The sequence below is a fragment of the Oreochromis niloticus genome, linkage group LG19 (assembly GCF_001858045.2).
Source record: "Oreochromis niloticus isolate F11D_XX linkage group LG19, O_niloticus_UMD_NMBU, whole genome shotgun sequence".
Taxonomy (NCBI): Eukaryota; Metazoa; Chordata; class Actinopteri; order Cichliformes; family Cichlidae; genus Oreochromis; species Oreochromis niloticus.
Genome location: NC_031983.2, coordinates 10,391,642 through 10,418,228, shown reverse-complemented (window position 1 = coordinate 10,418,228; position 26,587 = coordinate 10,391,642). Strand labels below are relative to the sequence as shown.

The 26,587-nt window shown below is 42.4% G+C and overlaps 2 protein-coding genes across 11 annotated transcripts; one reads left to right on the top strand and one right to left on the bottom strand.

Moving 5' to 3' along the window:
• Positions 1-342: 342 nt before the first annotated feature.
• tgfb3 (transforming growth factor, beta 3) lies at positions 343-10,922 on the bottom strand. Its single transcript, XM_003453069.5, has 7 exons — positions 10,153-10,922; positions 5,376-5,539; positions 4,007-4,136; positions 3,746-3,853; positions 1,967-2,123; positions 1,241-1,394; positions 343-1,153 (listed from the first exon to the last, which is right to left on the bottom strand). The coding sequence occupies exons 1-7, from the start codon at positions 10,496-10,498 to the stop codon at positions 995-997; spliced, it is 1,218 nt and encodes a 405-aa protein (XP_003453117.1). The 5' UTR covers positions 10,499-10,922; the 3' UTR covers positions 343-994.
• A 263-nt stretch (positions 10,923-11,185) lies between these two features.
• On the top strand, positions 11,186-26,351 carry ift43 (intraflagellar transport 43 homolog (Chlamydomonas)). Of its 10 annotated transcripts, XM_025901056.1 has the most exons (13): positions 11,994-12,145; positions 12,544-12,602; positions 14,647-14,709; positions 15,150-15,251; positions 15,349-15,360; positions 17,821-17,891; positions 18,960-19,007; positions 20,147-20,182; positions 20,976-21,022; positions 24,705-24,777; positions 25,561-25,636; positions 25,765-25,925; positions 26,060-26,351. In XM_025901056.1, the coding sequence occupies exons 3-13, from the start codon at positions 14,704-14,706 to the stop codon at positions 26,067-26,069; spliced, it is 642 nt and encodes a 213-aa protein (XP_025756841.1). In that variant the 5' UTR covers positions 11,994-12,145; positions 12,544-12,602; positions 14,647-14,703; the 3' UTR covers positions 26,070-26,351. The 10 variants fall into 10 exon arrangements, with proteins under 10 accessions (XP_025756842.1, XP_025756838.1, XP_025756837.1 ...); XM_025901057.1 differs by lacking the exons at positions 11,994-12,145; positions 12,544-12,602 and adding an exon at positions 11,186-11,445; XM_025901055.1 differs by lacking the exon at positions 12,544-12,602 and having other exon boundaries at positions 11,995-12,145.
• Positions 26,352-26,587: the final 236 nt, after the last annotated feature.

Below are 26,587 nucleotides of genomic sequence, written 5' to 3'. Positions count from 1 at the left end.
CACTTGAAATTCAGCCCACTGACCTCTTGAAATAAAAAGCACCCTAAAACATGTGTAAACTAAAACATAAATACCACAACCGTAAAGGAGAAAAAAAAATGAACTGTCCAACATTTTTAATTAAAAAAAAAGTGTTTCCAAGAGTAATAAGAAAAACATTTACAGTTTGTGATCTATTAAAGTTCACTTAGTGACATTACATCATCTCATACAACAGAAAAGGCTTCATTTAAAAACAAAACAATCCCTGGAATCACCAGTCCTGTTGCATTACAGAGGTAAACAATACCATGGAAATACTACTTTGAAATAACGATTGGTTTCCAGCATGTTGTCTTTTCGTTTTTTTTTTTTTCTTTTTCCTACGATCATTTTTAATCGACAGCATTTAATCCTAAACAAACAGTGTAGGGAGCCGCGGCGCGCACAGCGTCAGTTTCCAGCTCGGACTTTTTGAATGTGTCCCGTGTGATGCGTTTGCTCTCTTTTGGCGTATGCTGAGTTTAGTCTGCATTCTGAGTCCTTCTGTCTCTCTCCCTCTCTCTCTCTCTTTTTAATGCATCCTTGAGAATGGATTGGTCATTCATTGTTCTGTTCCTCTTTCACTGAAAATGGCCTTTGAATATCAATAGTCGTGGACATGAGGTACAAAATGCTGGAAAAAATATGAGAAACACTGATGTCAGAAAGTAATTACTGAAGGTCAACAAGAGGTCTGATGGGTTTGAGAGCGTTGTTGGTGAAGTGGTGTATGACAGGTCTTCTAAGTCTATAGCTGTAGTGGACTCCATTTCTTTTTTTGTTTGTTTTTTACGAGCTTGGGCAAGGCTGAAGCATGGGAAAGAGGTACTCATGGAGGCCAAACTGTACATTGCCCGCTTTAATTCCTCATACCCGCTTCGGAGCAGTGCTGGGAGTGATCAAATCCCATGCCTTGCTTCTCACAGGGCACCCCCACCCCCCACCCCCTTCCCTCCCTCGAAGACCTTGAAGTTTAGCTGCACTTGCAGGACTTGACGACCATGTTTGAAAGCTGCTCGACTTTCGGGGAGCGACCCACGTAGTAGAGGATGGTTAGGGGCTCCAAGTCCTGAGGAACACAGCAGGGAGAGGCGGACGCTTCGGGGTTCAAGGTGTTGTACAGGCTCAGCAGCTGTAAAAGGAAGATGACAAAAGAGATGGGTTGCCAAGCACATTTCCAAACACCAAAACGGATTCGAGAAGTGACACTTGTTCTCACCGAGCTGTGGGTGGTGTCTGCACTGCGTAGGTAAGGACAGGGACCAGAGCAGAAGTTGGCATAGTACCCTTCGGGCTGGTGAATCCACCTCCAGCCCAGATCCTCCCGGAAATTAATATATAGTTGTCGCACACAGCAGTTCTCCTCGTAATTGCTGCAGAAATGAAAAGGGGAGACAATGATTACACTCTTGATTTGGAAGATAACACGCAATTTTAAGTATACATTTTCCGCCCCGTGGCCTCAGTCAGAGATGAGACTCAAGTTCATAAATTCCAGTATTAGGTGTGCCCTTTTTTTTCCCTCTTGGAGTCAGCCCAGGTGTCTTTGGTACTGCCTGTCATAGGAAATCCAGAGCTGAGGAGACAGTGTGTAAGAGGCGGTAGTGTTTGCTAGTACCGGGACAGATCCCGACTTGTATAATCTAGTACCTCCGCCATGCTCATCTGGGTGATTAACAAGTTTATTGCGTGTATTCTTTGTGTGTTCTGCGCTCATTTACACGTCTTCCCTGTCATGTTTTTTGAAACGTGACAGCTGATATTTTAATTGGATGCTGGTGCTGTATTCAAGTGTCCCTGGAATATTAGCCCAGTAGGCAAATGTCTTAAATTGTCAGCGCAGGTGCAGCCAGAGAGAAACGGTTTTGGGAGAATTTATTTTAAGATGATGAGCAATAGTCTAAGTAGTGCATTACATTTTCCAGGGGGAGCGAATGAGGCTTACTTGAAGCAGTAATTGGTGTCAAGTGCCCGCTTGCGCCTTCGGGAGGAAGACTGGGCATCCAGCCTGTGGGGAGGAAGCATCATGAGGATGAGGTGGGGGTACAGCTGCTCCTTTTGGCTTTTCACACGGCTCTGCTCGTCATACTCTGCTTCCATGCCTGCAAGAGGAGGGTTTTTTTCATAGATATCAAGGGGGAAAAAACTACACAAAGATGTTGACCTTTTTTTTTTTTAAAGACTCTGCAACAGCTGACGTTAGTGAAAGTACGCTTTAGTTTTAATCAGCATAATCAGTTGTAACTCTTACATATGGATACTCTCCAGGCCCAACTTCATTCACTTCTGTCTCACTTTTCTTCCCTTCCTGGATTTCACACTGGTCCCTCTAACTTCCTTTCTTCCCCTCCATTCTCCCCCTGGGCCAGTGTCTGCTCATCCACTCTATCCCTGATAGCTAAAGCAGTGGATATCTCAGGAGAGATGCTGCTGGTGGATATGTACGGCCCTCTTTAATTTGGGGCCAAACGTCTGAGCGCCGTGGCAGCACATTCCTTGTGGCCAAGCCAGTCAAGAGCGTTCCCAGGACCGAGGGCCTGGGGGCCCCAGCGCTAAGTGAGATACCAGATCGATTGTATTCCCATGCTCTGTGCCTCTCTCTCTTCCTCTTAGAAAGGAAACCCATTATCTTAACAAAAGGACCTCAGTGAGTTTTGCTGCTAGAGGAACATGTTGATGACTGGACTGAAAAGGACTTTTATAGACCGGTTGCATAATAATAAAAGTATTGTGAGTGATATTTTATGACAAATGCATCCTAATTCACCACGAGAAACATTATTGTAGAGCACACGAGGACTCCTCATCAGTGCTTCAGGCAACTTTAATCGAGGCAGTAAATGCACTAAGACAATTTGTTTTTGAAATATAGGCCAAAAATCCAGAAATTTCCAGTCTACCTCCATTTGTGCAAGTTTCTCTCTGCCAACTCGACACAGCATCAGCAAACAGAGCAAAAGATTTATAGCTGTTATTCAACATTAATAGAGACAAGCGTGTGTCAAGATCCGCTGATAACTAATGAGCAAAAAGTAATAAAAAAGCTCCACCACTGGATCAGCTAGTCCTGAGACCCACTAATGCAAATCATCCGAAAAACCACCTGTGCCTCTGCAGCGCTAATGAGAATAAACGGAATTTTTCAACAGAAAAATAGATGCCTATCTTCAACGCTCGACAAATCAAACAAAAGCCAAACAAACTGAACCGCTATCTGGCTCGTAATCGTTAATACAACATCTCAAGAGACTGAAAGATCAAAAGCAGAGAAAAATCCTGACCAAACACAGACTCAGAGACCACAGTCTGGGCCAGGGAGTTGGGACAACACACGAGTCTTGGAAACCTATAGAAAGAGGCCGAGTCTGAGACTGAATTCCTGGAGCTATTTGTTAGATTTCTGATTTCACAGTGAATGAAAGCAACAACAGTGAAAGTGTTGCAGTGGAAGATTTTCAGTTAGACAGCCGAGGAGAATGATTGTGTATTTTTCTTGCTTCCAGTCGTAGTCCTTGCCACGTTAAGTTACACCGCTTCATATTCATTGTGGAGAGAAGAGAGAAGCCTCATTCTCCTCATTTAGTTCTTCACTTGTTTTCCTAATTTTACCTGAAAACACTCTTCTTGATTTGTCTACCTGATCACAGTTTAAAGCCTTGTTAAAAGCACAAAGTTCATAACTCTGTGAAATCCATCACAAGTTAGGTATCAAATGCAATCTCACCTTTGAACTTGACCTCTAGTACCTCATTGGCATTCTCAATTATATCGCCATTAGGCCTGAAGGTGTGGCAGGGGCAATGCACACTGATCTCCAGGCCGAGATTGGTCCCTGAGGTGGGGGGAGAGAAACAAGAGCAGAGAGAAGTAAGGAGCAGACATTTTCAACCCTGAGGCTGTTCTCTTTGGTTTCACACGAGCCGGTTATTATTTGGCAGGACATGTAATAAGGTGTGATGCGAGGAAAATGTGGTGTCCCACTCACGTCGATTCATCAGCCACTCTCTCACCGTCTCCGTAACATCAAAGGAGACCCACTCAGGCGTTCCTTTGGTCAGGACGTTCTTGCCCCCAATGTAGCGCTGTTTGGCTTTGGGGTCATCTTTCTGGAGGATCTGCGAGGAAAGATGAAAATGTGACCCAGCTGCATAAACTCTTTTTATTTTTACACACACATGCGCGCACAGAATCGAGACTGTCTGTCTGAGCCAGACTCTCCAGGATGCCTTTGGGCCAAATGTCTACTCTTCATGGAAAAAGTGACTCCCTGTGTTGATATCCCCATTTTGCAAGTTAATGCCTGTGTCTTACCCTCTTGCCAGTGGGAACCTGGCCGTCCTTCGCGTCAGCCGTTTAAACTTTGACTTATCCTTCACACACAGTGTCAGAAAGTATCTCTGAGGGCATTTAAAGCTGCCGCTCTGTTAGAATGCAGAGGCTTCCACTGGGCAAAGACTGACAGAGGAAAATACAGCTTGTATCTGCACCAGCATGTATCTGAACAAAGGTGTTTATCTGTAGGGAGAAATGTGTTTGGGTGGTGGGTATGAGCACTTAGCCCCACAGCGGTGCTATGGATAACCAGGTTTCTGAACAATGTCAGCATCTAATCTGTCTTCCTGTGGGAACGAGGGGCGGCAGGGCTGCCAGCGTCAGCCCTCTGCCAGTCAGTTCCAGTCTAAAAAATGTGGGGGCGAGTGAGCAGCTCCATTTACTCCCCTCAGTGGGCGACCCTGCCTCTATCTCCTCCTAGGCTCCTGGAAACAATCTGAAGCCCTGACAGTCTGTATTCAGCACTGGCCAGAGCCTTGCCTCAGAGGCGGTATGCAGTCCGGAGACGCTTGTCTCCCTGGCAGGAAATGTTGGAACCTGATCATTACTCCTAGTCTCTCATGGGAGATTAATGAGGAAACAGAAAAAGAAAAAAAAATCTATTCCTGCCACCCCACACGGGCCTATACCAGATGTATGCATTAACACGCTTCTAAAATGCTTAAAATCACAGAGATTTATATATATATATACACCGTGCTTAATCCTACATGGATGGACAGCTGCTTTGATTGACAGCTGTGAAAGAAGAAACTGTCGAATGGTAATCTAGGGTTTCTTAAAGACGGCTGCACAAGCTCTTAAATTTGTCCTGATGTAGAATCCATTTGATTTTAACCACACGGAATAATGATCAGCACTTGAAAAGAGAGGTTGAGGGAGCCGGACACCCTAATATAAATGTTTTCATCTTTCTCACTGACCCACACAGGCCTTCTGAGAGAAATTCAGCTCTCCCCCTCTTCACCCCACCCCACCCCTGGGCTCTGCTAATAGTGGAAATGAACGGCCAGTTCACACACCTGGTAGAGCTCAATCCTCTGCTCGTTTCTCCTGGCGCTGGGGTTGGGGATCCGCAGGGCTCGAAACTCAGCCCGGAATAAGTTGGTGGCGTTCTTCTCCATGATCGACACATTGAAGCGGAATATCTTGGGGGTGATGCCCCTGGGGCAGTTGGGGAGGTCATCTGCAGGTAAAATGGAAAGAATGACATAAAAGATCTGATTTGTTTTTTTTCCTGTATTCCCTTAAGCTCCTACTTCACTGTGAAAAGCATATTTTCACACTGACATCCTCACAGGGGTGGACATGTTTATTGAGCCGATAATTGATAAACCTTTTGCCGAGGATTCCCTTTCTACAAATTTGAATAGTTTAAAGATAAAAACAAAAGTTCTATTTTTTTAAAAGAAAAAAAAAACAATTTCTAGTCTATCAAGGGAGCCATTACCGCAAACCATCTGCTTATGCTTTGTGCGGTCCGAGTTAGCAACAAGTTGAAGTCATGAAATGAAAACCAAATGTCCCATGTGTTAGTGGAGCAGGCTACAGTGGGACAGCAGCGTGCTCCTCCTCCCACCAGCACTTGAGCCCAACAGGTGCTCCGAGGGCTCAGCCAGAAGCCAAGTATTCCCTGGAACTCAGAGGTTTAGCTGGGAACATGCAGGCTCACGTGCTGGAGGAGAACAGCACCTGAGCAGCCACCGAGGAGAGAGAGACTCCACCACACCAGGGAGAAGCAATAACTCACTGCACACCGTAACATGGTGCATGTGTGTGTTTGCGACTGAACGCTGACCTTTAGCACAATCGGCCCAATGAATGGCCACACCGCGATCCCATCTGAAAAAGCTTCCTGCTGCATTGAAGACTTTCTCCTTTTTATACCATAATACCATAGAGCAGTTTATTATTCTAACAGGCCCAGCACATGCAGTGTTGAGCAAAACAAGCGCATAGCAAACTTTTTATGAGCCAAGTGGAAACAGTCACTTACAGCCAAGCCATGGCTAATTTATTACTTCAAGCTTAAGCTTTATTACCAAAGCCTCGGATTTGCTGATGGCTGAAAGGGGCACTGCACCTTTAGCTGATTTGCACCTCGAGCAGATTTGGGACAAATGGAAACTCAGAAGTGAGGCCGTTTTCTGTGTCATGCAAAAGGAACTTGCACATCTCCGAGTATCTGTACTTCATTTGACCCATAATCCTATTTCAGTGTCCTCCCAGTCATTATCTGATATTTCCACAAAGTTTTTTTTCTTTGATTTATTCAGCTTTTTATGTTATTTCAGTTGTCCCCAGATATCTGTCATTAACCTCAGTCCTTTCCTCCCTCACTCACTCACTGCTCCGTCTCCCACAGAAGGTGGAAAGCCCCACTTCGGGGAGATTGAAATTCTAATCAAGTCTTTGGTTTCCTTTTGGATGACTCATTTTTCCCATGCAATGTTTTAGTGGATTTCACATTATGGCTTATTTTTGCCAAGGGTCTGAAAGGTAATTTTATCTGATATTTCCACAAAGTTTTTTTTTTCTTTTTGATTTTATTTCAGCTTTCCCTATTTATAGTTTGACCTTTCAGCATTTGTCCCCAGCCAGATATCTGTCCAGCGTTTCCACACAATCTATAAGGAGGAAACCTCAGTAGCCCTTTTCCTCCCCTCACTCACTCACTGCTCCGTCTCCCCCACAGAAGGTGGAAAGCCCCACTTCGAGGGGAGATTTGAAATTCTAATCAAGTCTTTGGTTTCCTTTTGGATGACCTCATTTTTCCCATTGCAATGGTTTTAGGTGGATTTCACATTATGGCTTATTTTTGCCAAGGGTCTGAAAGGTAATTTGTTCCATGTTGGTGAGTGGAAGGGGATTGCTTGTATAATTAAAATGAGATACAGTCACAAATTGATTTGACCACCACTCTCGACTCCCCCGTCCATTTTTAGATGATAGGGTTTAAGACTGAGTATCAGGATGCTGACACAAGCTTAATGTATTAACTGTTTGACACGGCACAGGTTATGTCAATAAGCTTCTCCAGAGTTTAATTTCTACTAGTAAAAAAATCAAGGTGTATAGTTTTCCATGCCAAACAAAGCAATACTCTATATTTTAAACACTGTATAAGTAATTAAAACGACTTCTGATGTTATTTCTAAAGATTTTGTAAAATAGCACACTGCTCTAAGGTCAGAGCATGCTTATTTTGAGTTTTATTGGGAGAGGCTGTCATTAACACGTCTGCAAAAGTGTATTTATAGTCACACTTAAAAAAAACCTGGATAACAAAATGATGCCCGCCTGACTCCATTCTCGCATTATCACCCAATTAATTTGAACATATGGGTTTCAAAGGAGGGATTAGGGATTAAAGTTGTCCAAAATGCCCGAAGACAGACATTTGAATAGTTGCTGCTGCCTCGCCCAGACGCTATCGACCACACCTCAGCTCCTGACACGCGTTCAGCCTCCGGTGTCTGGAATCCTCTCCATGACACGGAAGCTCCCGGAATGAAGCTCTAAGGAATCACCTCTCTTTGCTCTTTTGCCCAGAGGATACTTGTGATGTCAGTCTCTCCACAGCTTTGTGGACGTAAACAAAGGAAACAGAAAGCACAAGTCAGCAGGTGCTAGCCAGCTGCTGCGGTGTCTAAATCTCATAAAGCAGAACAGAAATTGCATTAGCTGGAGTTCTCTTATTATTTTCCTGAAATTGCCGCATCTGGGATGTGAATTTGCATCATGCTCTAATGGAAAAGTTTGATTTCCCCTCCCCAGTTAGCTGAGGGTTTAGTGTACCAAATTCAAACGTTGCTTTTCATCAGAAACAAGTCCATATCTACATCGGACTGCAGATATCAGCTATGGCAGTGTGGAGGAAACAATGCAATGAATGACGACACCCCCTCCCCTTCCCCCCCACTCTCCTCCTACTGGATTGAAGATGAGGAAGCAAAAATGGTAAAGGCGTGGGAGTTCGATGGAGCGATGCTGTTTCTTTGGAAGCAGACCAAAGACCTCTGTCTCTGTTTGTACAGATGACATCATCTTTCTACTATCCCATATATCAGACACTGCTGTCCTCAGAGCTGGTCCTCATTTTTTTTCTACTGACCTAACACTGAGTCAATGATTGGCTTGAAATTTCACTGAGGCTGCACGCTCCAATGAGCTAGTCAAGGCCAGTCAGTAGACTCTTAAACTGTTATTGTGTTACAGGTCGCCCCTCAGTTCAAATATGTCTTTATCTAATTTCCTCAGCGGCACTATTCACACTGGCCTTGTGATGCACCAGGAAAAAGAAAAGGAAAGGAAGCTCCAAATTCCTGTTCTCACTCAGTTTTGTTTCATCTGCTCATAAATGGGTCAAAGCTTTGAATTGCATCGCATTGCATTCGCAGTAGTGTCTAGCAAAGCAGTCTGGGTGCATGCGTCGCATTAAAGAGTGTGTGAGAGGTTTCTGTTTAACTTCCTAACTAAGCACGGAAAAAAGCCAAACTTGACTTTTTTCCCCAAACACTCCCACCTTCCAAAAAGCGGCGAATGCAAAACTCATTAGATTCAGCAGGAATGAAAATGAACTACACAGCAGAAATACCAAGGTGACAGACATTATGTTTCTGCGTACTGCAACATGCCCAGCTCTCCTTAAAATTACATAATGGAAAGGAAGAGAAGACTGCTAATTAATGCATGTGGCACCTTCTGTTAATTTAAACAATCTGTGAGTAAGTAAGCTGTTTGGGAAGAAAGTGCTGCCAGTGTGTTCATGTCTCGTATTATCACCTACATTATGGCCCACGGCGTGAGACCAGTGATGTGTCCTGGGCACCTGGCCATCACTGATCCCACTCCTTAGACCTCTGTTTGTTTTGGGAGCTCTGACTACCTCTGACCAGTGGATAAACCCCGAGCTGTGTATTTTGAATGTCAGAAGCACTTTGTGGGACCTGTGAAATGGATTTGATTCAGGGCTTATGCTGGAACCAGCAGAGGTTCTGCTCAGCGTCACAGCATTGCACAAACACCTGTTGATTTCAGAATCACTACACCGTGCGCTAACCGGCCTCTGACCGTGAGTGGGCACCAATCCAACTGCTCCACTTAGGCTTTCTCTGGAGAATCTGCAGCTCAGCGGGCTTCTGCTTCTGATTTCTGGAACAATCAATGGGCCATAGTTTATACAGGAAATACCAATATGGATGAACGAGGGAATTAGATCATAACGCGGAGCTACTTGAAGGAAATAGCGGGGAGCGGGGGGGGGGGGATAGAAGTGAGTGACAGTGGAAGAAAAAATATTGGGGATCTCACGGCCAGAAAAATGGAAATGAGGTATTGGAGTTGGCAATAAATAGCAGATTTAACAGCCTGAGAATTTTCCTCGCTTAGGAATGTGTCAGACTAAGGCTGGGGTTCCCATGGATTTGGTGTGAGGTATGCATGAGGAATTGTGCTCATTCCAATTAGACTGTTTACTTTGCCCTTTCCTCTGCGCGACGCCACGGAGCGTCTGCGCGTAAAAAGCCGCACAGAGAAGAATGGACTTTCACACCAACCGGAAAAAAATATTTGTCTTTCACTTTTCCCCCCCTTGTAACCTCGCGTAATGATTAGGTTTGACATCGTGGCAAAGATAAAAAGCGTTTGCGTTTGGGATTGAGTGTGGTCATCAACTCTTCTTTAAAGTTCAAAATAAACCACAATTACTCACCTGCACCTAGAACAGGAAGAGTTTCTACTTTATTGGCTTATAAAAGAAAAATGGGAACATTCATAACCCAAAAACAGTACACTCACTGTTTTCTTGTGGCCCATTGATCATGTTGAACTTGTAAATCTCTTTGGCGTAGTACTCTGTCTCCGTGTTATCCTGTCCGCAACTCTGCTGCCGGTCTTTCCCCAGCTCCTCAATGAGCTCCTTGGTGCTGTTATAAAGTGCCAGAACCTGAAACGGTACTTGACTTGGACCTGTTGTTTGAGGCGGACTGGTCAGTCGGAGTTTACTGAGAATCTGTCCCCGGACGGCCTCCACTCTCTTTTTCTTTATGTGTTTGATGTCCACTGTGGTGCAAGTGGATAGCAAGAAAGTCACTGTCACACAGTTTGAGAGGAGGAAAAACAGAAGTGCTTTGCCCAGATTCATATTTCAATCTGCGTTCGCTCACAGCCGAAGCCTTGTCAAGTAATATTAGAAGAAGGAGAAGAAAAAAAATATCCCTTTTTATCTTTTCATTCAGGTCGCGAGTGAGTACTGTTCCTGGAGGAATCCCATTTTCTCGAGTGCTATGTCATCTTTGCCAAATGCGTATTTGCATGGGAGCGAATCCGCGCAATTGTGCAAAAAGGTCTCGACTCTTCAACAAAACTCTTAATTACACTCTTCATTCCCTCTTGTCTCATTCAGGCATCTCTCCCCCTCTCTTTTTCTTTGTAGTTTACAGGGGCCCGATCTCTGCACCGCCGTTTAGTTGCTCCATTGCATTTGGTCTTTCCATCCACTTGTGCAAATATGTATAAGGAGTCAGTGCGTCTTTGTTGTCTTCTTGCAGTCCAACCTCAAACACACTAAAGACGCTTTCCACGCTCACTCATACTTTATACCCACCATCGGTGACGTTTCTGAGGGAGGGGCCGCGAGCTATAGACCGAGCGCGGACAATGTGCTCGGTCCCACTCCGTAGTAAGATAAATAAGACTTTGAATTTCATGCTGCCAAACAGTGTTTGAATCATACGCAGCGTAATATTGGGCAATAAGATTTCGCAAGAGAGAAGGGTTGCAATAGTTTGTCAAGTAAATAGCTGCATTTTATGGATGTGGCTGAAATTAAGTCACGTTCTGTTGTGTGCCCCACGCGCGCTCCTAGCAGTTTAAAAATCTAAACCTGGAGAGGTTTACGTGCTGAATATTTTTTAATCGTGGGCAAAATAAAGTGCTAATGAAGTAAAGTTCAAAGTTAACATGCAGAACTTCTGAGGGTGCGCAAGCCAGCAGCACGCGGTCCTCTGCAGGCTGCTACCGTTCAGCGCCTCCCCAGTATCATAATGAAAGGAGACAGCGACATCTCGCGGACCACGCAGGGAATTGAAGGTACAATTTGATTTCATCTTTATTTTTTGCCTGCTTTCTCAAATTAGATATTTTGCGCTGAGAACAAGAGTATCACTTTATCCATTTAGAAAACAACAACAACAAAACAAAGAAACAAACAACATAAATATAAAATAAAAAGCGACAACAATACCTCCTGTTTTTCTTCAGTAATGTAATTTTTACTCTTAAAAAATGAATTCATATTATGAGTTTAAAAAAAATATATATGTATATTTTTGCCTGTTTGTTTGTATTTCTGGACGTAATTATCCAAGGATTTTTTTTTTTTTTTTTGGACACACCATAATTATCTGTTGATTCACCATTAAATCAGAAAGAAAAATGGGGCAGATGTTCGGAGTAGGCGTCTTATTTATTCAACAGTAATGTCTGGGGAGCTCCAGTAGAACAAGGAAACATTGATATCATTACCTAATATTCGTACTCACATACAAACGAGCAGCATGGGCGCTATAGCAGATTCCCTATCAATATCAATACACGCATCTATTTATTTGTTTGTTTACTTACTAACGATATTTGGGGCGGTCCAAAGGCACTTTCCTCCTGACTTGCGTTACCATGGAGAGCGTTGCTGTGTGACGCCTGGTGGTATCCAGGAAGAAGGTGAACTAGCTGGTAGGAGAAAAAAATGGACGATAATTTCCAACAAGGCAATGGTGGAATGGCAAGAAATGTAAGTAGGTTGTTATATCATTAAAATGCACATGGCAAGGTAATGGGAGGAAAGTAGCATTAATTCTGAGCTATTCTGGATGAGTTGAGGGCACTGTATAACGGTGCAGCGATGCTAGTTAGCTAATTAGCTTTCTGTTTCGCTAATGCGAGCTTCAGTAATAGCCAGTCAGTAAATGATATGCCAGTTTAACCTATCAGTTACCTGCTCATTATCATCGTCATTCGCTGTTTTTGAGCACTGGCAGCGGGAAGGTTTATCTGCATATTCAGCTAACTTTAACTTCTGGGTTAGCCACAGATGATGCTAGCTGTAATTTCCCCCACAAGCATAGCTGAGTGTTTTGGTAGCTTCGTGTAAACTCTGACCTGGTTCTGTGTCTGGCATTACTCCCTCAGAAAACGTACAGGAAACATGCATACTGTGGTCCCACTGCTACCAACTTTCTCCATAAAAGGCAAGAATGCCTGCTGTCCTGATAATGTTTCGGGGATACAGTCATCTCTTTTTGTTGGTGCTTGTGGTTCACACACGTTCACATTTCTATAGACTACACAGAAAACATGACTTCAAATCTGAAATAAGACCAACCACTTTTAGTTGGCAAAAAGACAATGTCTCATTCGATTTATACTAGGTGTCTTTGAACTAATGTAGATATTGATAAGTTTTTGTTGATAGTAAATCCAATTTTTTATTAATCATATAGGTGGTATTCTTTGTGAATCTACTTTTTTTTATTCCTCCAACATGTAAGCTTCATGGGTCACTCCATGGAAAATGGGTGCCTCCCTCCTGAACCCCTCAGAATCAGATGTTTTGTTTTTGTTTTAATAACTTTATTTATTGAAGCCATGCAAAATTCTGCTTATATGCTGTAAATGTTTTCCAAGTTACAGGTCCTTGAAGTACAAAGGTGTGGGTTGAGATTTGACGTTTTTTTATTTCCTAATTTTTTTCTAGCAGTTTGAGCCATCATACTCTGTTACATATCTGAAGCTAGCCACTTACGATTTTCATGGCTGAAAAACAATTTTAAAAACTGTAGCCACATCACTTGTACCCATTCCAAGTTTCACAATCTAAAACCAAAATCTTGTTTTTGTTCTGCAGCTATGCAAACCACACCCGTTCATAGTTGTCTTTCACTCAGTATTGTCATGGTTTTAATTTCTTGAACAGATTAAACAGGGGTGTTAAGAAATGATTATATTGAAACCGAAGAATTATGGCTAGAAGATGAGCCTGGTATCAGAATGTAGGTAAAAAAAAAAAAAAAAATCTATCTTTGTTTCTGTTACTTTACATCATAGACATTACATTGATGGAGTTTTGCTATTTAAACAGTGATCTGTGGAAAGATATTGATGCTCAAAGTTGTAGAAATCATGTCATGCTGAACCAAAATAACATTTTGGTTTCCAATTGTAACATTTGGAGTGGGCGCTGTTTTTAAAAGAGCTTAAAGGTACAGTGTTTTAAAATCTCACCACTAGATATTAGTAGATTGCAAATTGGTACATAATCCACTATCAAGAGGGAAGGTGTGATTTTTTTAAGGACACTTGAGCCTAACATTAGCTGACATAATGTTAGCTTATATCCAGCTGTTGTTGTTGTTTAGCTGGCTTGTTGTCAGCTGTCTGGAGCAATGACTGTAGAAAACAGTTTTCTACAGTCATCGGTCTGAAGATGGGAGGGTCACATGTCTAATCTTCTGATAGTAAGTAATTGCGACAATATTAGGAATAAATTGGCATGTTTTCATGTGTTAGAGGATCAGGCTTGAGGTGAGGAGGAAGAAGGGGAAATAAGGTAGAAGAGATGGCACTGATGACGGGAAAAGACATAATGACAAAGATATAAAAAATATACATGTGAAAATGTTAAATGGCCACATATAATTTGAACGATCTATTTTTGATCTTTAAATTAAAAGTGTCTTATATGGTGTTTTCATTTTGGCCACTCTCCTGCAACATACATAAAAAGCAATTAGGCGGAAGTGCGATGTCCATCTTGGCCACTGTATTCAAGATGGTGGGGCAACGTGGCAACTTCCACAAACCTAATTATTTTAGTTTATGAAAACACACCAATTTGTTGGAAGGCACGGATACACACTATTCAGTGTATATTTATATGTACTACATTGTCTTTTTTCTGTAATCTCAAAAAATTACTTACTGTATTTTTTTTTTTTTTTATTCCTGAAAATTTCTTGTGCATCTCTTGTACTTAAGAAGTCATGAGGGCTGAATAAACCAAATCTAAAAGCACCAAATTTTGACCTTCTCCTGCTTTCTTGCTCCTAGGGCCTGTAAAATGTTCATAGTGGTGTAGTACTTCTAGCTGCTCGGTTATTCCCAGTGGGTACTACAGCGAATGGATCCACATATGGGATATGGCACAGAGTTTACAAAAAACGGTCCTTTCTGACACAACCCTCCTATTTATCCTTATCTTATGACTGTCTGAGGCTGGGTTGTGTCTTTTCCCAGGATGTTAGGGGAATGTTGAAAACACTACACCACTGACCCACCGGACGTTTTCATAGTATGGAGGTAAAAGTTTTCATGGCTTCGTAAAATATTCTGAAGTTATTGTGAAAAAAACAAGCAAACAGCTATTTCAGATTTTTGACATCATTTCAAATCTTTAAAATCTCTACATGTGTGCATGAGTGGAAAACAAATGACTCAGGTGTACAAAAGCTCCACTTCCATGAGTTTGATGTCATTGTTTAGCAATGTGCAGCTGTTGGAAAAAAGAAAACATGCCAGGAATTGATAAGGTTGGATGCAGAAGTTTCCAGAGAATTAGACCGTTTGGAACCTCCTTTTAACTGGAACCTGTTCTTGATTCCCATCCCATTTTCAGAAAACATTTAATGTGACAGTTAAAGGAAATTAAAACCACAAATTATTTTGTAAACCACAAATAACTGTGCCAATGTCTGTCACATACAGTGGTTTTACATGTTGAAATTACACACATTTCCCAGGTTGCCAAGTCTGGACGAAGAGCTCGCCCTGCGGCACACCAGTCATCGTTTGAAGAGACTCGTCACATAAGGAAGTCCTCCACCTCTGCTTCAGCAGGAGAGGTATGCAATCATGTGATAATAAACCTCTGCATGTTATAACATTCATTTACAAGGTCATAAATATGCATTTTGGTCTTGTCTCATACATGAATTACAGGATGATGATGAGGTAGGTAGCATGAACTAAGCGATGACTTTGCATGGCTTCTAGTCCTAATGCTCAGCTTATCAACTTTATACCATTTCCGGTTATCTTACATTTCTTTTATCATGAAGTTGTTTACTTCAGTTCATCTGATTAGATTTGATAGGACTTAAATTACAGCTCACCTCGAAGAGCCAGCTTGACACACATGGTATAAAGTTTGATTGGAGTGCATAATGCAGGTGATGAGATGTTTGAGTTGCTGTTTTTCTACTTTAGCAGGTTTTAAAGTGCTCCAGAAAACTCAGAATAGCTGCTCTTTATTTGTTGGCCTGTATATGTTGGATCTTATGTGTTGCATTAAGGGTTTGAAGTGTTACTTCATATAAACTCTAAATCCATTTAACCTTGTGAGTCACAAAACATTGTAGTCGTCTTCAGTTGGCTTATTTAGTATCTACCAGCAACTGATAAATCCTCTCTTTCTACAAGTGCCTTTTTTACATGAATCACTTCAAGTCATGGCACAGTTTTCATTGTAAAGTTTGCTTCTTGTTGCCCTTGAATCATGTTGCATGTAATCATAAGAAGACAGATCATAAGTGACAGTTGAAATACAACAAATCACTTCACTGTCGTTGGCATTTATAGGATCGGTCACATCTCCTGGATTGGCAAACTGTAAACCAGCCAGCATTCCCAGAGCAAATATTCCAGCAATGCTCTTGCTTTAGGCTAATCTTCCCAAATTAGGCCAACTTTCCTAATGTATGAACTGGTATTCTCGCGCCCTCTCTGACCTGCTGTGCACATGCAGTACATTTTTCCAGAGTGCCGTGCGACTGGGTGGCGTTTTTGCAGTCTTCGTTTATCAAACCCGTTCTCTTCTGCCTTAAATACCCAACTGATTGGTCACATTCCTGACATCCTTTTAAACAAAGACTCATTGCTTTTATGGGCTCATAGAGTTCGGTCACTACAAGTTCCTCGCCCTAGAGACCGTCATAGAATCCCAAATTAGAAACCTTAAGGGCTAAGCTAATTGCCGTAATAGCCATAACTATTTTACTACAGCTGTGAGCTTCATATTTGGTCATGAGGAATTGGATGCTCGCAGTTTTTGTTTTGTTTCTCAGGACTATTTTGGTCCTCCCCATTTTTGTTGAGTGAAATAACTGCCACAGGATACATTTATTGCACACAGGATGCACTTGACCTTATTATCTCATCCCTTATGAAAATTGTCCATTGTTGAAATGCCACATATGAAACATCAAAGAGATTTCACGTCATGTGAAAAAAATGTTTAAATGCTGCTCTAAAAAAGCCTCCATAATTGTAATCCCTTTTTTGTTCCTATTAAAGAGACAGTTACTAATTGCACAAAGTTGAGGGAGCTCGTTCAGCCTCAGCTCTCTCGATTAATGGTAATATACAGTGGAGCAGAGTGGGCTCCCCCTCCCTCTGCCCTGCTTAATGGTGACATTCAGATTTATAAATGGCTTCAGTAAAGGAACCAGCCATGAAAGATTATTTCCTCTTTCATCATAAATGAAAGAAATTCTTCACGAACACTTTGTCCTCTGCAGACCCAATTTAGTAATGAGAAATGTTGTCCCTCTTTTTCCCTAATTCATTTGTCTAGTGCCCACCCTTGTGCGCGCTGAGGAATTTATTCATTCAAACGCTGGCCTCAGGGTCCCGGTCTCAGGATCAAGATGCTTACTCCGTTTACTATTTTCAGAATCAAAGAAGTAGACAGAGTGGGAGGTCATTTTTTTCCCCTCTGGCTCAGTTTTAGGGTCAGACTTAATTCCCACACTCTGCTCTATACGTTCTAATGCTTCAAATGGTTACTACTGAAAACTATAATAAACTAAACTATTTAGTGCACATGCAGTAGACCAGCGGTCCCCAACCCCTGGGCCATGAACCGGTATCTGTCCGTGAGTTGTTTGGTACCGGGCCTCGAGAGTTGAGGCTCGGGTGTGAAATTCATGGTTTCGGTTTTTTAATTTATTTTTTTTAATCATTTTTATTGTTAACTCGGTTTCCCTGGGTGTTTTCCCGTGTGTTATGAATAAATCTTATTTTTTGGTACCGTTACTGGATTTATTTTGTTGTATTTATCCGCGACACCTTAATGGACGGCCTGTGAAAATATTGTTGGACATAAACCGGTCTGTGGCGCAAAAAAGGTTGGGGACCGCTGCAGTAGACGATCCTTTGCTCGTCAGATCAGGAATGTTGTTTACTCCACAGGTGGTTCGATCAGCATACCTTAACAAGACAGTTTCTTTTTTCTTTTTTCTTATCAATTTTTGGATTAATGCTTCAATTTTGGAGTACCTATTTATCAAATGTGTATTTAACACGAGGCCACTGATTCTAAACAAATTTACCCCAACATCTAATGAAAACGTGCCGCTTCTGTGCTATATTTTCCAAGACTGAAGCTCTTACTGAAGTTCTTCCTCCTTCCAGGGCCCTCCTCCTAAACCAGCCCGGCGGCAGGGCGGCTGGGCAGAGGACAGCTCTGGATCTGGTTCTGCCAAGTACGTATTTTCACGTTCACCCCCTCCATCTCTTGCGACTACAATGAAACTAAGCTGGGACTCCAAGCCGTGGTCTTGTTTTATGTGTTATTAATGAACTCTCATGCTGTTGAATGAGCTTATTTATCAGTGCATATTTGGCACTCGGGCTGTGAATCAACAAGGTTAGAGGAAGCCTGTCTGAGCAGGCAACTCTCCATTCGTCTTCATCTGTGAGCAAGGCGGTAATTGACATGGTTAATGCATCAGCCACAGGAGGGCACTGTTAGTCAGCTAGCCACTTCATCATGGGGGTTCAAGCCACTTAATCACCCCTTACCACTGCAGTCTGCTCTTTACACAAGGATCACAACATGGAGAATTCATGAAATATGTTGAACAGATGGAAGGTGTTTGCCAAAAGGCTTCGTCTCAGACTAACACATCTAAATCGTAATATTCTCCTTCACTGACTCAATATGAGATGTTTTAATACACTGTAGAACAGTTTGTTCTTCCAACTGCCGTTGCGCTTCTTTTGTTCGGTCAGTGGAAGTGGGAGCACAGGAGATGCATTGAAGTGAACAGGCTGAGTCAATTGTATTTATTTGCGTAGTTTGCTGCACCGTTAGTGCAAGCAGGGAGAACAGCAAACTCAATAGATCTTTCCTTTCTCGCAGAAGGTCAGCGTGTCGCTTCTCCGCTTTTGCGTAGCCCCCGCTTGATTCCCGGTCTCAAAGTGATTGAAATACAGGAGGTGTAAAAGGGGTTTGCACGTGCATTGATCCTCTCTGAAACAAAGTAAGTAATGGTCCCCCCTGGAACCAGCAAGGACTTTTCCCTTCAATGTCACCCCTCATGCTCAATCACCACCGCCCTCCTCCCACTAATCCCAGCGCAGAAATCCCAGGATTTGTCGATCTATCACTTCTAATTGACACTAAATGATCTGTCAGTTTATTGATGAACCTTTGAAACCAGGTTGTCACAATATATTTTATCCCTAACAACTTTTTCCAGACAGTTTTACCATGTCTATCGCTTTGCCTTACATGAGTCTTAATCAAGGGGCCTGTAATGTGTCTTAAGTGTCGCCACCCCCGCCCCGCAGACAGGACACCATCCAAGGGCAGGCAGGTAGGCTCCCTCAGCTCCTCTCTCACTCGCCTGATTGGACTCTGCTGGCTTCAGATCGGCTGGTTTGGCCGCAGATAGCGTGCAAAAGATGGACAAAGCAGTAAATGAGCAGAGAACTGGCAAGATGAAGTGTTTAAGATAATTTTTCTTATCGGAAAAAAAGATTATTAACGCTACTCATAACAATATAATATAAGATATAAGACTTGATATGGATTTATTTTCTTGTACTTGAAAGTTTCTCTGAACTACCTTTCATTACGTTATTAAAGCTGCACTTTGGATTCACAGGTTTCGTGATCTGTGATTTAAAAAAAACATACCACATCATCCTATGAACTTAGACCCATAACTTCAACAAGGAAAAACACCAAAAAAATTTAATTAACCTCAGGCAGATCAACAGGAAATGAAATCCTTATGGTGAAAAATGATGATAAGATATTACCTTTGAAAAACAAGCTACGAAAAAATGTTCTTATATGTTGCCAGTGTCGTTATTGTCCCAATGTTGGGACAGATTTATTTTAATAAGAACCTCTTAATACTTGTTCTAGATTAAAATACAAAAGGATTTATTTATGGATTTAAGTTTGAGCTTCGTATCGATCTGCACATAATAGCTGCTTGTGCTCTTGAGTTTTGGACATGCTAAAGTATTAAAAGAAAAAAAAGAAGTGAAAGGCTGATTGAATCACCTTTAAAACCACTAGGGGTCACTACTCAACCAGGAGAACCAACAAATGTATTTAGCTCTATGAAGGAAGATTAAAAATTATATTGGAAAACATTTTTGGGGTATGCTTTAAAAAATACATATAACTTACAATGTTCTGTTTTATTTCTGCATTTGTGTGATTATATGCTTTGCATATTAATAATGCTGCATTTTTGGTGTGTCAATGTGCGTCTTTTCATACTGAGTGAAAATAAATGGAGAGAAGTCTGTAAATAGTTGCTGAGGCTGTTAGACTATTATTATAGGCTGAGAAAACAGAAGACAACTACTGGGAACTCCACTAACACAGATGAAAGAGATATGCCTACCAGGAGCTTACTGTTATTTTGAAAGGAATGCAATCTAATATGTTTGTGTTATTAAATTTGTGTGAAAATTATTTTTCTCTGGTGACGTACAGATCTTCGAGAAGACCTGCAGCTGAGGACCTCGAAGAGTAAGGAGGAGCAATATTTTATTCTTTCAGCTGTCAGATGACTTTCATAACTGTTAACACTTTTTGTATAAAAATAGGCCAGTTTAAATTTTTGTTCTTTTCACATAAAGTGGAAATGGCACTCTACTTCCCCAGTTGTCCTTGGTCGTAACTAATCCTTGCCTTTCCAAGAACAATCACTTAATATGATTAAAATCCAGCGTGACTGAGTTGCCGTCACTTTTACTGCTGTTTGCCTGTTATTCTAGTCCCCCCCACCCACCCTCACACCATTGTGTGACCAGAATAGACATCCACATGAGAAGAGGCAGGTAGAGGACATAGTCCTGTATGTTTGACTCATCATTGCAGCTGGAGCTTGGTGCCTGGATGGCTATAGTGAGACAGAGGCTTTGTGCGAAAGTGATGATGTTACTCTGCCGAAAAATCCCTTAGGTTGTGCTTCTGTCACAATTGTCTTGTCTTAGTAATACTTATTCAGACTGTGCCTCCAGCTGGGTTTTAAAAAAAATAATTCTTAGAGGTGATCTTGTCTAGGACAGGCAGGCTGTGTTAACCCAGACAGCACAACTGTGTCTCATAGCAGCTTTGTCAGAGGCTGTTATTCTAAAGTCTGACTCAGACTGTAGGAAAGTGAACAAGCGCCCTACCTATCATAAGAAAGAACAAAAACAGGCCCATCATCAAAGAAAAGTCTAGGAGCCAACTCACTCACTCACTCCCTATGATGACTGTTAAGATAGGGTTTGAAAGCATTAAATAATTCATACTCTCATACTTCCTGTTTCTACAGCCGCCGCCTGCGACCACAAACTCCCCAGGGATCAGATGATGAAGGAGGTAAGAGCACCCTTGCAATCCCCACTCTCTGTGTCTCCTTACGGGCAAAGAGGAGCCCTCCAGTGCCTCACCGGCACATTCATCCTCAGAAAGTAGAGCAGATAAGCAGGCGGTCAGATCATTGCTTTTCACTGGTGCTCAAACCATATTTCTCCCTGAATATAGCGTGGATTTGTGTGTTAGAACGCTGACTTTGACCACTGAAAGTATGAGCGCGGTCCTTTTGATCAGCGTGACGAGGGAATATGCTCATTTGATGGAGAGTACTCTGGCCAGATTGAGGTTGTCCAACCATCAGCCAGAACAATGCAGTTAATCACAAAATGCACACACATGGACACAAAGTGTCAGACTGGTGCTGTTGAATACAGATCCAGTGGTAACACTGCTGCATTGACTAAGTGACCCGAGGGCTCAATAGTGTGCACCACAAACAATGTTTGGACTGATGGAGGAATTTTCAGCAAGGTGCTGCTGAAGATAAATGCAACGTTTTGCAGTGCAAAGCAGTAATGGGAACAGGGTTAAATAGGCTTAGTTAATATTAGTTGGCATGCATGCTAAGAGACGTGCACATGTTTATGAACAAAGTGAAAACCTTTTCTGTTAAAACGGCCATATTGTCATTTTATTAGGAAATAAAATAAGAATACTACTACGATTAATAATAAGAAGATGAAAAAAATACCTAGTACACTGTACAATGACTCTTTAGAAGATGGCAAGAATTCTTGTTTAATTCTTTGTTTATGAATCTGCTGAGTTTAAAGAGTACATATGTTGTCACAATGATATGCAGAGATTTTAAACTGTATTATTTATTATTAACTCTTGGTAATTCTGCTCAGTTGTATTTTTCTGATGTGTTTTAGTCGCTTAATTTAAAAAGTAGAAATATATTCCAAAATATAAATGATGTTACAGGGCAGTGATAAATATTGAATTTCCATTTCAGAAAGTGTTCTTTATATACATGTAATTAATGTACTTCTATATTGTATTTATACACACACGATCGCACTCATATATTGTCAGCACACTGGCTAAAATGGGCAGTTGATTGAAGGGTCCAGAGGTTTGGTTCTCTTGCAGTTAATGCCGCTGGAAAGATTATTACTCTGTGAAGGGAGACCTCTTAATACAGAGCTGGAGGCAGGGGTATTGGAAATTACAGTGCTGAGGGTTAGTGAGATAGCCCCTCCGATCTTGATTATGTCCCCTACCCTTATCCCTTATGTCCACTGGCTACAAGCACAGAGAGAGACAGAGGGAGAGAAGGCTAGCCCCAGTCCCCTGCTCCCTTCTCCTTTCTCCCTATCAGCTGCCCCCACAGCCTCCTGCTGGTCACTTAAAATAGCACCAGTGTCGCAAAGACACTCATCTATTTCCTGTCTCACCGTCTCCCACTTAAACTGTGACGTGTTGACTGTTGCTGTCCCATAAGCCTTTTTAAATGGATTCTCTGGCTAGGTAATCATTCGGCTGGACCCCTGCTTAGATTATAGGGGTCCGAACTGAGGCGAGGACACGGCCCGTTTGCCAAAGTCGCCGACTGGCATGTGCCTGCCGGGAGTATGTCTACATTCACAGCAAATTATCCCCTTTTGATATTTACATGCTTCAGCGAGGAAGCCGGACGCGGCCGTGTAATAAGAATACGCGTGGCCTCTCGCTGCCAGACAAAAGCCACCTTGATACATGTCCAGCTGAGTGAAGGAAGCCAGCGTGGATAATGCGTGCATGCTGAGGGGAACAGGCTTGTCCTGATGGAGTTGCCCTTTGTGTTGGAAGAAAACACTGGCTTGTTTGCAGCTGCTTTTATGGCCCACTTGACCTCTAGTAATAGGTTGGATTTGAAGCTCGTTTTAAAAAATGTTGTTCCTTTTTTTTCCACTTAATAATAGAGTTTGCACATAGACAGCATATGCTTCCGTGCTTCACGTCGAACTCTCACAGAGTGTGTTATTAGTGCGTTACTCGCTGAAATGGAAAAAAAGAGAGTGTGTGTGTGGACAGATAGACAACCCAGGAAGCTGTTTGCAGAGCTGGATGGCAAAGCTTTTTGATGTCATTGCACTAAGACCATTAAATTTGATTGGGGGTCCAGGGGGGACGGATTCTGCTGAACGCTGTGCTTTGTAAATGAGAGGACAAAGTGTCACCGGGGCCTCATGAATATGAAATACCTGCGCCCGCATTTATTTGGATATCAGAAACACAGATGAATCTTGTCAGCGGCTAAACGAGCATGGCATTTTTAATTTGGTTTAATTAAAAAAAGAGAAAGAAATAAGTTATCAGCAGAGTGTGAGGCTTTTGGGCTTCAGCAAAACTTGGGGGGTAAGGTTTTGACCGGTCTACTCTTGTTTTTTTTAGGATTTATCCATCTCAGAAAAATGTTCAGAATCTAAATATTTTTCTCCTTCTTACATCTAAATTTATGTTTGCTCGAATTCTTTTTTTTAGGGGTTATTTTGAAGGAATGGTGACATAGATGCCAAGATATTTCCTCACATCAGATGCAGACTTCCATCTCCTCACCTCTATTTAGCTCCTCTATTGACTTTCCCCTCAGGGTGCAGTACTGTGGTTAGAGATTACTGACAACCCTCTTCATGCAGTCCAGCTCTCTTTTTCTCTCGCTATCTGTCAGGTCTCTTTTCCCTCGCTTCCACTCCCCCACTTTCTTTCTCTGTCACTGTCCACACTCTGCTCTAGAGCTAATAAGGATGTGCACTTTGCTGCCACACCAGAAAAATACTTTTCAGGAAAGACACATCAAACCCAAAGCTGGGACACCTGTGAAGCCTGTACTGTACTTTTTCTTTTTTTTTTTGCAACTGCTGCACTATGCAAAGAAAATATATATTGTTTGTTATCTGTACAGGCACCTTTCTGACAATAAATGTCAACAAGTGGCAACTTACTCACTATAAAATAGTTGGAGAGACTTTTGTGTCTCTTAGCTGCTTATGTCCAGCTATCCAGACTACTCTACAACTCTTATCATCCTTCTCTTATTTCCCTGCCTTGATATGTCCATCTGAAAAATGCTGTGAAAGTTTGCCCTCTCCTTCTTGGGAGTGAAGCCATCCTCTGTCCTGTTGCGTTTTGCCAATTAAAGCGGGTTCCCACTGTTTGAGCAGCGGGCTGGCGGCTCCTGGCACCGCAGCCCCTGCCAGGCCGCACTGTGACTTCCGACCCCACACAGATGGGCCCGCAAGCAAATACTCGTGCACATGGCTGGATACCGCTCCAGTCGGAGTGGCAGAGTGGACATGGAGGTCGGCCTACCGGCCACCGCAGGTCCTGGGGGTGGGCGGCACTGACAGGGCCCAAATGCTAAGGTAGCAGGGGGTGCTTTCTGGGGAGCCCCTGGCCAGCACCCCTCTCACAGCAGGATGAGCTGCCGCCTTGCCTTCTGAATATTCATGGCCGCATGGCTATTGTGACAGGGCAGCTCTTATGTGGATGTAGCACACAAGAGGGAGGGGAGGAAGTGCCGCATACAGGCACGTAACCTTCTAGCAGCCGTCCACAGGGAATTTACAGTAATTTAAACAATGTTTTTGTATCGGTAAGAATGCTAAATGGTCGTTTGATGATTATTTGATGTTCTTAAATGTGCCACTTCTACAAATGTATCAGATGGACTCTGCTTTTTTTTATTGTGTGTATTTAGACATCCCAACTATTCCTGATCTGGATGAAGTGCAAGAAGAAGATCTCACCATGCAAATTGCTGCTCCACCATGGTAGTTAATTCCTTAAACTGTAAACACTTTCAAGCCACTTAATCACTTTGGACACACACACACACACACACACACACACACACACACACACACACACAGAGTGTGACTTACAGAGCCCCAACTCTATGATCTTAAACCTCTGTCCATGCACAGAGCAGTGGCTCAGTAGACTATTCTAGTGTCTTTCATGTTAACTGGCCTCCATTGATGCTGTTTCAGAGTGCCTTGCTATATCAGGCTGAAATGGAGAAATAACAGTTGGGTGTGATTTATGCAACTCTCTTGCCAGGGTCCTTACTAACCGGGCCCTTTGATTTACAGGGCAGTGAGAGACACGTCGACATGTGTCGAATATGTTGCAAGGCTATGACAGCGGTGGAGGTTATTAGGCTGGGGCTTGCTCTCTGTGCGAGATAATATCCACATTGAACTCATTGCGAGGGCAATGTAGCGTGTAATGTGCAGTAAGTAGGACTGGCATGCACTGCTAGGCCCCGGCCACTTTGAGAGCCCCCCCACTTAATTCCAACCCACAGATAAGCAGCTGGGTTTCAATTTGAAGTGTTTAACACTTGGCAACCATCTCCTGCTCTCTCTGGCCTTTCCTTGAAATCTTAGAGCTTAAGTGTGTGAAAACTTCACACTCATCTAAGCCACTTTGCAGTCTTGCTTTGTGTGTATTCTGAAAGCAGGATTTTCTCTGTGACATGCTGTTTTCACCGAAATACAAGTTTGTTTACAGTATAAGTGCATCAGAAGCCTGACTTCCTGTCACTCTGTTAGTATTCAGGTGAACCGGGTAATGACCTACAGAGATCTGGACAATGATCTGAAGAATTATTCTGCATTCCAAACCTTAGTGAGTCAAGGACACCTTATTTTTAAAAAAATACCTTCAATGTTCTCCTGCGCCTTCTCTTCAAGGTGGCAACTCTCATCACCTCTGTTTATGCAAGCTAAGTGAATTTTACTGCACTATTTCCTCAGGATGGAGAGATCGACTTGAAGCTACTCACCAAGGTTTTAGCACCCGAGCAGGAGGTGAGGGAGGTGAGTGAATTTTTAGTAAATATAGCTTGTGAGCTCCCAACGAAAGGCCTGTCCAGCTGTTTCTTGAGCACCAGGGGAGGTTGCTGTCTGTCTCTCAGGTAATCAAGATTTATGATGTGTACATTAACACCCTCTGCTCCCCCCCACCTCTATTCCCTGTACTCACTTTCTTGGTATGTCTCGCTCTGCCTCTCTAATTCTTCTTTTCTTCTGTCTCTCTTTTGCTCTGCAGGATGATGTGAGCTGGGAATGGGATCATCTGTTTACAGAGGTGTCCTCGGAGCTGCTGATGGAATGGGATCAAGGAGAGAGTGAGGAGCTGGCTGTGTAGCCTGCAACACGAGGAGGATGCTTGAACTGAGACATGAAGTCGCTCTAGTAGGAGTGATGGGCGAACGTCCCACTACACAGAAGGGCTACCAACTTCAGTTACTGTTATTTTGTATAAAGTGTGTGTACAGCATTTGGTAAATTTTATAAATAAATAAAGTTATCTGTGGATGGAGCAGTACAGTGTTACCTTACCCTGTTTTTTTTTTTTTTTAAGTTCACTCGCTCACTTTTTTCTTTGTTAGTTTTAACTCAAACAGCCAAAAGGCAAAGTGAAAATAGCAGGTACAGATAAAAATGCCCCCACTCTACTAACAGCATTATCAACACCCTCATACAAGTCCAAGGTTGATAATCAGCTAAGCTGAAATCCACTTGATTGTGTTCAAATTAACATTCCTCATTAAAGCCTACAACCTTATTGTTATTG